Source organism: Megalobrama amblycephala, linkage group LG4 (assembly GCF_018812025.1).
Source record: "Megalobrama amblycephala isolate DHTTF-2021 linkage group LG4, ASM1881202v1, whole genome shotgun sequence".
In the NCBI taxonomy this organism is placed as follows: domain Eukaryota; kingdom Metazoa; phylum Chordata; class Actinopteri; order Cypriniformes; family Xenocyprididae; genus Megalobrama; species Megalobrama amblycephala.
In genome coordinates, this window is record NC_063047.1 from 16,275,027 (window position 1) to 16,287,409 (window position 12,383).

General features: G+C 37.6%; 1 protein-coding gene across 3 annotated transcripts; it reads left to right on the top strand.

Annotated features, from left to right (window-relative positions):
- Positions 1 to 1,438: 1,438 nt before the first annotated feature.
- pmt (phosphoethanolamine methyltransferase) lies at positions 1,439 to 12,020 on the top strand. 3 transcript variants are annotated; one of them, XM_048187929.1, is made up of 12 exons: positions 1,439 to 1,585; positions 3,140 to 3,317; positions 4,325 to 4,480; positions 5,348 to 5,484; positions 5,858 to 6,015; positions 6,089 to 6,283; positions 7,744 to 7,833; positions 8,097 to 8,186; positions 10,081 to 10,203; positions 10,749 to 10,880; positions 11,438 to 11,554; positions 11,757 to 12,020. In XM_048187929.1, the coding sequence occupies exons 2-12, from the start codon at positions 3,157 to 3,159 to the stop codon at positions 11,865 to 11,867; spliced, it is 1,470 nt and encodes a 489-aa protein (XP_048043886.1). In that variant the 5' UTR covers positions 1,439 to 1,585; positions 3,140 to 3,156; the 3' UTR covers positions 11,868 to 12,020. The 3 variants fall into 3 exon arrangements, with proteins under 3 accessions (XP_048043886.1, XP_048043887.1, XP_048043885.1); XM_048187930.1 differs by having other exon boundaries at positions 1,572 to 1,596; XM_048187928.1 differs by lacking the exon at positions 1,439 to 1,585 and adding an exon at positions 1,606 to 1,876.
- The last annotated feature ends 363 nt before the right edge of the window (positions 12,021 to 12,383 follow it).

The following is a 12,383-nucleotide window of genomic DNA, read 5'->3' on the forward strand; positions in this document are numbered from 1 at the left end:
TTACCAAGGTATTGATGGGTTTTAATAGAGGGCTTTGGTTTGTAGTAATGATGTGGGTTTTTTTATGAATAATTGGGGCATGCTGGGAGTTTATGCCCTGTGGTGGGTTCATAAACAGCATGTCTTGCTCTTACATCATCTGTCCTTTGCTGAACTTTGCTGGGTTTTATCTCCACTATCTCACTAGGAAGTTCTAGATAACATATGTAGTACTATTAAATTATTACACTGGTGTCATAACATCTTATTATTTTAAACCTGTGAGAAGTGTTGAATTGTCAAGCTGTTATAGCCACATGATTTATATTATTAAGAAAACCCAGTGGATTTATAGCATTGTACTTAAAATCACAGACTTACATAAGTTTGGGGTTAGTAATATTTTTTTTATGTTTTTGGAAAGAAGTCTCTTATGCTCACCAAAAATGCATTTATTTGAATGAAAATTGTCAAGTTTTTTTGCAAACAGAACCGAAACACAGAATAGCCAGGGAAACTCAAAAAGATCTTTATTGAAAAATAAAAGGCAACACAAAAAAACTGGGCAAAAACAAATCCTGCGACATTGACTTTTGCCCAGGTTTCAGTTGGTCAATGGTGCAGTCGTTTTCAGTTGCCTTTATATAGCAACACGCCAACAATGCACCTGAACACACCTCGTTTTCAGACCAGAACGCCCATGGGTGAACAGATGGTCATGAGTGCATTTCCTATTTAAACAACGTGGCGCTGGACATCAAAATGATAACTGTGGCTGAAACTAGCAAAAAATACTTGCGTTGCACCCAGCGTCGCATTGCGCCAGGTGTATGATAGGGCCCTATGAGTGTCAGGATCCTGTCACCAAACTACACTGTAAAAAAGAATTGTTATTAGACCTTTTTTACATGTAGCCAGTAATAAAACGTTAAAAAATAAAACTATCCAGAGAAATGAATTCAAGTATATGGGCCAGTTTCAAAAAGTTGCTCAATTGTCCAAACGCATCCTTATTGTGACAAATAACCCTTCTTCTCAAGTTTTCATCTGTTTTCATCTGTAATTGCATGCATGACAATATGTGAAATCCTTCTGCTATATGGAATAATAATAAAAAAAAGATTATTCCAACATTAAACATAAAATACAATGCAAAACAACACAACAACAACCATTTAAAGCCTACACACGTGAGCACAATGGAAAACAGTGCAATAAGGGACTGAATAAACAGATGAATTATCTTATTAACAGCTGGCTTCTTTCCACTCTTTAGCAGCTTTTGGCTCCAGAATGCATGAGGCAATATTGCGCAAGGAGCGCGCATTCCTGTCCAGAGCGCGCATTGAAACGCGTCAGCACTTTTTCCAGCAGAAGCCGGTGCTCGTGTTGAGCTTTAATTATTGCGTTACGTTTTCCGTTTGTTTCATAATTCTGCATCGCCATTAACTGGCCTGAGGAGGGAGATACCTACATATTTCTCTCTTCTCCAATATCTCTCCAATCAGAAAGAGTAAGGATATGGTCTCATTCAGCTCTGGCGCCTCCCTCTCCATACGTCCATGAGTGAACCCTCACTGAACGACATATAACAGTCCGGACGTAGGTAAGGCTGAGGTGGGGAATCCTGTTCCAACATTGCGTATCATAAAACCTCCGGATTTAAATTAACATTATTATTCATGCGTAAAGCGCAGGTCTCCGCCCCTCGATCGCCCTATAGTGGTCAGCTGGGTTAATGAGTCCTGAGCCATACAGACTCGGACAGGACAGCGCGCATGAGCATTTAAAGGGACACGGAGACGCGCTGAACAGATTGTTCTGGTGTAAAAGAGTTTGATTTATATCTGTATATTAGTGATTTCGTTGTATTTTATTTCACTGATCATGGCCCAAGGTAAGACAAATACCCATGGAACTTTTTTCCAGTGTCAATATTTTCTTTTACACAAATATTGCCTTTATGAGATGATGAAATTAAACTTAGCTCTACCTGATGGAGCATTTTAAACATCTCATCTCTGTTTTCAGATATTTCTCAGTTTAGTCTTACAGAGTAGTTTAAAGGAACACTCTAAAAATGCTGGGTTGAAAACAGCTCAAATTGGGTTGAAAATGAACAAACCCAGCGATTGGGTTAAATGTTTGACCAACCTGCTGGGCGGTTTTATTTAACCCAAACTATTGTTTAAAAAATGACTGGCTTAAAATGAACCCAAAGTATGTTAAAAATCAGACACATCATTAATAGTGGCAACAATAATAATCAAAAAGTGAACATTTATTAATAAGCAATTTAATAAATGTTTATTGTTTAATTATTATTCATTAAACTTATTAATAAATGTTCGTTTCCAACCTCTTTTGGGTTCATTTTAAGCGAGCAATACAGTCATTTTTAAACAATAGTTGGGTTCATTAAAACTACCCAGCAGGCTGGGCAAACATTTAACCCAAGTGCTGGGTTAAAACAACCCAATTGCTGGGTTTGAACATTTTCAACCCAACTTGGGTTGTGTTTTTTTTTTTTTTTTTTTTTTTTTAAGTTTATTTATAATTGTAGATACATTATGCACCCTACTAATATGAATATATTGTGTATGAACTAATATGTACATTTAATAGGTACTAATATGCACCCTTTAGGGATAAATATAAGGTATAAAAAGGTGTATCTTTTGATCAGTGACAGCTTTTGTGCCTTTTTTCTTCTGAGAATGTAGGGATCTACCCATTTTTATAGCCAATTGTAATTTGCCAAATTGAAATAAAATGAAAATACCTTTATAGGTGTAAATTTAATACTTTATTACACAAAACTTATTCAGAATTGATGGCAACACTTTAGTATGGGGAACACATATTCACTATTAACTATGACTTTTTTTTATTAATAGTTAGTAAGGTAGTTGTTAAGTTTAGTATTAAGAATGTAGAATAAGGTCATGCAGAATAAGGCAATAATATGTGCTTATACTAATAAACAGCCAATATTCTAGTAATATGCAAGCTAATAAGCAACTAGACCCTAAAATAAAGTGTTGGTGAATTCACTATAAATATGCATTGAAGATGTGCAGAATTACTGTTTGTAAAGGTAAGCATGAATAGAACATCTACAGAATCATCCTCAGCATCCCTACCTGGTTTGTCTCTGTAGAAAGTGAGAGGAGCACGATGATGGAGTTCTGGAAGGAACATTCCAAGCTGGCAACAGTGGAGGAGATGATGTTGGATTCGAACGCGCAGGAACTGACCCAACACGAGCTGCCAGAGATCCTCTCCCTGCTCCCTTGTCTGGCTGGTTCTGATGTGCTGGAACTTGGTGCTGGAATTGGGTCAGTGATCACATTAGATTAGACCTCGGTGATTCCCATTAGACCGCTGATACCATACGAGCATGCTCAGGTCATATGCACCCTAAAATAAAAAGCAGAGGAAATGCATAAATATAGATGTTTTTCCTATAATACTGATTATTCTCAATGCAATGAATACCCTATACAACTTATACAATATATCAAAGACATGATCCTTCAGAAATCATTCTAATTTGCTGCTCAAGAAACATTTCTGAATATTATCAATGTTGAAAACAGTTGTGCTGCTTTTTTGTAGAAACTGTGATACATTTCTATCAGGATTCTTTGATGAATTGAAAGTTCAGAAGAACAGCATTTACTTAAAATAGAAATCTTTTGTAACATTATAAATGTCTTGACAGTATTTTTGAGTTTATTCTGTAAGAATTCTCAATGCAGTGGTTTTTCTCAAGAGATTCAACAAAAACTACAGTGCAACAAAACAACCATGATGCATGAATACTTTACTACCTAATATTTACAAGGTATCAAAGATATACAAAACATACAAAAATATACAAACAAGATATCATTTTTATCATAATTTTTTTGCATAAGTGCATGAATGCAGGAAATTGTACTTTATGGTCATAAAAAATGTAACGTTCCTAAAAAAGGCTTCATTTTCTTTTAATAATGAGATGTGTGACATGTTTTTGACAGGTTTCATTATATATTTAATTTTAAACCAAAATAGGCTCTTAAATTTCCATCTTGTCCTACATCTGATTTCTTTATTTGAGCTCATATTGTCCCCTGTGTGGAATTAATTTTGAGAATTTTTAGAAAAACTGAAATGGTGTTTTCTTCTGTCAAAAAAACCCCCCCAAAAACATTTAACAGTATACAATTATATGCAGCAATAAAATTTTATGTGCCAGAATGATAAAATGTAAATTCTGAGGTCAGATCTTGTGGTGATCTGTTTCTTGGCCAGTACTGAGCTTTTAAGCTCGCATTATCGTGACCTTTGCTCTTTTCAGTCGGTACACACGTCACCTCATTGGCAAAGCCCATCATGTGACCGCTGTGGACTTCATGGAGAAGTTTGTGGAAAAGAACAGAGAGGAAAATAGTCATCTGGGCAACGCTGAGTTCATCCAAGCTGACGTCACAAAACTAGACTTCCCTAAACACAGGTGAGAGAAAAAACCTTCCGCAAAACATTGAAAACAATATATATTTACATGTATATTTATATATATATATATAATATATATTTGTTAAATATATACATGCATTTGTGAGTATTTATATCTAAATAATGAATATATACAGTAAACACACAAATATTATGTAAACAAACTTTTATATTGGATGCGATTAATTGCCAATAATTGTTTGACAACACTAATATATATATATATATATATATATATATATATATATATATATATATATATATATATATATATACACTAGTGTTAATTTTGTTAACAAAAACTATGACAACCCTTATTTCTATTAGACAAGACAATGACAAGATGACACCAACATCATTAAACACTTACTGTGACTATATCAACATGCAATATTGTTGACGAAAATATAGTTTAAAGAATTAAAACTTTACCAAAATACCTCTATATTTTCTTTAATAAAAAAAGAAGAGAAAGCGGTCGACCAATCACAACAGACTGTCATCTGACCAATCAGAGCAGAGCAAACCAATCACGACAGACTGGGTCATCTGACCAATCAGAGCATTCTCAGACATTCTCATTCTAAAAAGCATTGTTTGGACAAAAATTTAAAAACGCCCCTGAGCAGTCATCAAAATTTTAGTCCATTTTCCTGAATGAGAAAGACAGTAAATTGTACATGTGAATATATGAGCTAGCTACAGAAAAACATCCCATCTCATCTAATGTCTTCATCTATCCATCACTTCATCTCTCTGTCTATGTCTCTCTCTCTCTCTCTCTCATACACACACACACACACACACACACACACACACACACACACACACACACACACACACACACACACACTTTCTGTTTCAGTTTTGACCTGGTCTTCTCTAATTGGCTGTTGATGTATCTGAGTGATCAGGAGCTGAAGTCATTGGCTGAGAAGTTTCTCATGTGGCTCCGTCCAGGCGGTTACCTGTTCTTCAGAGAGTCCTGCTTCCACCAATCAGGTTAGAGAAACAATGTGAAATTTCTTATTTTCACAAATTATATTGTAATCTTGTTCTCTGATTGGTGAAAAAAATAATTTGATTAAAAACAATCTGAATAATGGGACAACTCTTTATTCTATATACCTATAGTTATGCAAATAAACCATATTATTTATATAAACATTGATATAAATACTTTTTATTATCATTACTGGAGACTGAAACAGGTTAAAATATGTGATGATTTCAGGAATTGGTAACTGAATGTCTGGTGAAAGTCAGTGTCTCTGTGACAGAATGCATTTAAGAATCACGCTTTATTGCTTTCATTATTGGTTTGAAGTTTAAGTTTTTCTCCAGGTTTAAATGTTCATCTTTTTGACCTCCACAGGTGACAGCAAGCGAGATTTTAACCCCACACACTACAGAAGTCCTGCTCACTATAACCATCTGATGACGTCAGTGCTGCTGGACGAATCAGAGAAGACGGAAAAGAAATGCTACGGCTTTGACATGGTGCTCAGTAAAACAGTTCAGACCTATGTGAAGGTAAACCAAACTCTTATGAAGACATGAACTCTGTATATAAAAAAAAAATGAAACCAAAACTGTTTTGTTTTAGATGAAGAAGAACCAGAACCAGTTGTGCTGGCTCATGCAGAAAGCCCGTCGTGATGCGATAGAGCAGCATCAGGGAGGCTTTTCCACATTTCAGGAGTTCCTGGATAACCAGCAGTACACCCGAAGAGGAATATTACGTTATGAGAAGATGTTCGGCTCTGGATACGTCAGCACAGGCGGACTCGGCACGACTAAGGTCAGGGGTGCAGAATACACAGGGTCATACGTTGTCAAAAGCGTCATGTAACGTTAATTTAAATACATACATAAATGCTATATATTAATATTACAGTTCAGCAAGATGTCAGTATTGTGCAACGTATATTTTATATACAATACTGCCTACAAAAATAGTTGCAAACGAGGCCACTGCAGAGCTGTTGTAACACCGTGCAACATTTGTTAAATGATTCATTTTCAACAAATTGTTTAATGAAGGATTCAACGACTTATACAGAAAGTCCTGTGTCTGTTCATGAAGGAATGGGCATTTTTGAACTAATTAGTTGAACGAATCATGCAAATGACAGCCGCTTGTTTTGTTCCTAAATTAATCTTTGTTTTGAACAACATGGTGGAATGAATGATTCAACAACTTACTAAGGGTACGACAAGATGTACTAAAATGAGAAAGTTTTTCCTTCATGTTTTCGCATACATACAACAAAATGGTCAAAACGATCCCCAAAAACAACTAAAAATGCTGTAAGTGGCGATGTCACTTTGTAAAGAAATACTACACGCTTATAGACTGAACATGTAATATGCATGTGCATGATTTCACCGTTTTCCCAAATTCACATCATTGTTGTTTACACAGAGAGATCTCCAAAATGTCATTGTCATGTAAACGAATGGCCAAAACGCATACAATTTTAAAATTTTTACTTGAAAACAGCGTGATGTAAACAGCCCCTCAGACAGCCCCTTAATTGTTTCCTTCCTAAATGAATCAGTGTTTTTTAACGAATTGCAGTTAAATGAATGATTCAATGACTCGTTCGTTAAAAACTGCCACTTGTTTTGTTCCTGAATGAATTAACATTTTTAAATGCTAATTCATTCAAATAAATGATTCAGGACTCGTTCATATATGCAGCCACTTGTTTTCATCTCTGAATGAATGACTGAGCATTTTTGAACAAATACTTAGAATAAATCAATAATTGACTCACATACAATACAGCCACTTGTCGCCACCTACTGGAGCAACTTTCAGAAAGAGTAACTGAAACGTTCATATCCACTCTAGATCACTTATACCAACTATTGCCTCAGTTTTTCTTTGGACATCAAGTGGTGAACAGAGTTCAGTAACGAAATGGTCTACCAGATTAAAGAGCAACAAAATGTCATTGCAATGCTTATTACCAATTTTAACACACAATTTAATATTTAATATAGCATTAATCTTCCTGTTTATATGTAATTACTCAGTTTATTTTGCTGTCCTACCTATGTACAATTATATGTTTAGTTGTGTTGTTTGCCTTTGCCGTTATTTGCCTTTAGCATTGTCCGTTTTCCATGTGACTAATTATTCAGCAATGGAGAATTACTGTTCTCTGTATTCTCAGTGTTATCTCATCATTTAGTGAATAATTAATGGTTTGTTTTTTGTTGATCTCTTTGATATGTTAATCTGTAACCCATCAGGAGTTTGTCGATATGTTGAACTTGACCCCAAAACAGAAGGTTCTAGATGTCGGCTGTGGGATTGGAGGTGGAGATTTCTACATGGCCAAGGTGAGCCAAAGGTTGACACATGATGGGTTTATTTGTTGCCACAGAACGTGTTTCACGCTCTTTAAGTCCACTTTCCTCAGGACCTTTAAACTTTCTAGAGACGTCAATGTTATGAAACATAAATTCAGTTTAATCTCTTTTTTAACAGGTTTTGGCTTACAATCTAACTACTTCATCATTCACTGGTCATTCATGATCTTTCACAGCTGCTGTTTCTGATTACCGTGACACGATTAATTACTGACTATCTGTTTTAATGACAGACCTTTGGAGTGGAGGTTCTGGGGATGGACCTGTCCTCAAACATGGTGGAGATCGCCATGGAGAGAGCCGTCAAAGAGAAACTCCCATTAGTAAGTTGAGTTTTTTAGCAAATACATAGCAACACTTTAGCAACCACCCAAAACACTCTAGCAACCACATAACTAAGCACAATTACTCAAAACAGCTTCTTAACTGCATAGCAACACCCTGGAAACTACCCAGATCACCCTAACAACCACATAGCAAAGCACAACTACTCAGAGCAGCTCAGAAACCACATATCAACACTGTAGCAACCACCTATTACAACCTAGCAACTGCATAGCAACACCCTGGCAACCACCCACAACACCCTAACAACAATCTAGAAACTGCATAGCAACACTCTGGCAACCACCCAGATCACCTTAGCAACCTTGTACCAAATCATACACTACTCAAAACAGCTCAGCAGCTGCATAGCAACACCCTGGTAACCACATGGACACCCTAGAAACTTCATAGCAAAGGCAACAAACTACTCAGAACAGCTTCACAACTGCATAGCAACACACTGGCAAAAACCCAGATCACCCTAACAACCACATAGCAAAGCACAACAACTAAGAACAGCTCAACAACCACATATCAACACCGTAGCAACCAACTATAACAGCCTAGCAACTGCATAGCAACACACTGGGAACCACCCAGAGCATCCTATTGACTATATAGCAAAGCACAACTACTCAGAACATCTCAGCAACCACATATCAACATTGTAGCAACCACTTATGACAACCTAGCAACTGAATAGCAACACCCTGGCAACCACCTGGAGCATCCTAGTAACTAAATAGCAAAGCATGACTACTCAGAACATCTCAGCAACCACATATAAACACTGTAGCAACCATCTATAACAACCTAGACACTGCATTGCAACACCCTGGCAACCACCCAGAGCATCCTAGTAACTACCTAGCAAAGTGCAACAAACTACTCAGACCAACTGCATAGTAACACCCTGGAAACCATCACACTATAACAACCTAGCAACCGCACAGCAACCAAACATAACACCATAGCAACCACTTATAACAATCTAGCAACTGCAATACAACACCCTGGCAACCACCCAGAAAGCCATAGGAACCACAGCAAGCCCATCAAACTACTAAGTACAGCTTAGTAACTGAATAGCAACACCTTGGCAAAAACCCAGATCACCCTAACAACCACATAGCAAAGCACAACAACTAAGAACAGCTCAACAACCACATATCAACACCGTAGCAACCAACTATAACAGCCTAGCAACTGCATAGCAACACCCTGGGAACCACCCAGAGCATCCTATTGACTATATAGCAAAGCACAACTACTCAGAACATCTCAGCAACCACATATCAACATTGTAGCAACCACTTATGACAACCTAGCAACTGAATAGCAACACCCTGGCAACCACCCAGAGCATCCTAGTAACTACCTAGCAAAGTGCAACAAACTACTCAGATCAACTGCATAGTAACACCCTGGAAACCATCACACTATAACAACCTAGCAACCAAACATAACACCATAGCAACCACTTATAACAATCTAGCAACTGCAATACAACACCCTGGCAACCACCCAGAAAGCCATAGGAACCACAGCAAGCCCATCAAACTACTAAGTACAGCTTAGTAACTGAATAGCAACACCTTGGCAACCAGCCACATTACTGTAGCAACCACCTAAACAACCTAGCAACTGCATAGCAACACCCTGGCAACCACCCATAATACCATAGCATCAACCTATAACAAAACAGAAACTACAACGGCCATGGCAACCACCCAGAAAACTTAAGCAAGTTATAGCAACAGCACAACAAACTACTTAGCAAACACAAAACAACACCCTAGCTTAAAGAATAAACAGAGCTGCATTCTGGGACCGCTTTGGCTGTTGTTCTGCACTTCCTGATAGTAGATTAACTTTGTCTTTCCACTGCAGGTGCAGTTTGAGGTGTCGGATGCCACAAAAAGAAGGTTTCCGGAAGACGCATTTGATGTGGTTTACAGCAGAGACACGATTCTGCACATCAGGGACAAACTTGACCTCTTCAGAAAATTTTACGTGAGTGTTCACACAGGTTAACAGGTGCTTGTGTGCATGTTTTCATGCCTGTAAATTTATATGTGGTAGAAGTAGCATATATTTGTGTATGTGCATGCTTAAGGCTTGTGTGTGTTTGTATGAGAACATACAAATGATTATCCGTATGTGTAAATGTACTGTCAGTGGGTAGCAGGTGTGTGAGTGTGTGTATGTGTTCCGGTGAATATGTGTGTTCAGTGTTTGTGGTTTTTAACAGTTAACATCACCTTGAGCCTCCTTTATTTTTTACTAAGAGGACTCAAATGAGATGACACATTACCTATGGCCTTTAAAAACAAGCCTTTGTGTTTGTATTGATCTATAGTGGTTAGTATCCAACTAGGCAAATGCAATGACATAGTATGCAAATAAAGCTTCTCAGTAAATAAGACTATAAGGGCAAACTGAATGTGCATTTTCTGCCCTCTAATGGACAAATCGTGTATTGTCATAGGAGTACATGGTAACATATTGTTTATTTTGAAGTGAACTATTGCTTTAACTTGTATATGCATGTTTTTCAGTCATGGCTGAAGCCAGGCGGTAAGCTGCTGATCAGTGACTATTGCTGTGGAGAGAAGCCCTGGTCTCCAGCGTTTCAGGATTACGTCAACCAGAGGGGATATATTCTCTACACACCTCAGAGATATGGACAGGTGGGACATGGGATACACTAGTACACATATCAGACCTAATAAATCATAGTGTACTATAAAAGCTTGAGAGCTTGGACTTAAGAGGGGCACTAGTGCCTTGTTAGGGCGCCCGCCTCCCACGCTGGCGATGCCGCTTCAAATCCTGCTCGGAGGGGGTCGAGTAGGACCGCTTACATTTGGTGCGGTGACCCGGTTGGGAGTGAGGTTTAGGGGGTGAGTGTGATGGAGACAAGCTAGTAAGAGCTGCGCATGTAAATCTCACTAACCTGATCTCAAGAGGCATGTTGAGGACTGCTGTCTTTAGCACCCTTGTTAGCGTGCCTGCCTCCCATGCCGGAGACACCAGTTCGAATCCTGCTCAGAGCCATTACATCTGGTGCCGTGACCCGGTTGGGAGTGAGGTTTAGGGGGGGTGAGTGTAATGGAGGCAAACTAGTAAGAGCTGTGCATGTAAACCTCAGCTGTGCATGTTAGCACACCCACCTCCCATGCAGGAGACCCCTTGTCTATGCACCATGACCATGGTAATATTGAATGTGTCTGTGTTGGTTTTTCAGTTCCTGAGTGAGGTGGGATTCAGTAATGTTCGCGCAGAGGACAGGACAGACCAGTTTATTCAGGTCATAAAGACTGAACTGCAGAGAGCCGAGGAGATGAAAGAGGACTTTATACAGGTAAACACACACACACACTACTTTACATTTACAACCTCACATTTGCATACACACTGTTGGAGGAATTTTATTTCCCCTTTCCCCCCTTTTTTATTTACAGTCATTGAAAACGTTGAGCATTCATTAAAGTTTGTTTGAATATTGTTGGAAATGTCGTGCACGGATGCTGATAGAGCTCTTGTAATCACTGTCTCCTCCACAGGAGTTCTCTAAGGAAGACTATGATGCTATCGTAAAAGGATGGACAGAAAAACTGCAGCGCTGTGAGACAGGAGACCAACGCTGGGGGCTTTTCTATGCCACCAAAGAATGAGAGAGACTAATGATCAAATCACTATTTTTCAGATTAAACTCACTGTTAATTCTGTGAATTATAAAACATTGTTGCAACATTTGAGTATTTTCAGAGCCGTAAGACCAACATACTGTTATGCAGCATAAGTGAATAAAATTACATTTTACTCTTTTTCTTTGTTGTATTGAATTTCTGTGTTTTATAAGTGTTTGATAAAATCCTCAAAATCCCATGTGCAGTGAAAGTCTATAAAGTGTACAGCTGTTCTAGCACACAATGAGCTTTATATCTTATTATGAGCTGCAGGAAAATAAAACAGAGAACAAACAAACAATAAAATGTGCCATTATCTCCCAAGACACATCCATTTTTTGTTTTAGCTAATATCTCCTTGCAGAGAGAATCCTTTTTTCTGTCATGTTTTGGCTAATGATATATATATATATATATATATATATATATATATATATATATATATATATATATATATATATATATATATATATATATATATATATATATATATATATATAT

Coding starts and splice junctions, on each gene's coding strand:
- pmt (XM_048187928.1), top strand. Junction 6,284..7,743: donor GCGGACTCGGCACGACTAAG/GTCAGGGGTGCA, acceptor GTAACCCATCAG/GAGTTTGTCGATATGTTGAA. Junction 10,204..10,748: donor ACCTCTTCAGAAAATTTTAC/GTGAGTGTTCAC, acceptor CATGTTTTTCAG/TCATGGCTGAAGCCAGGCGG.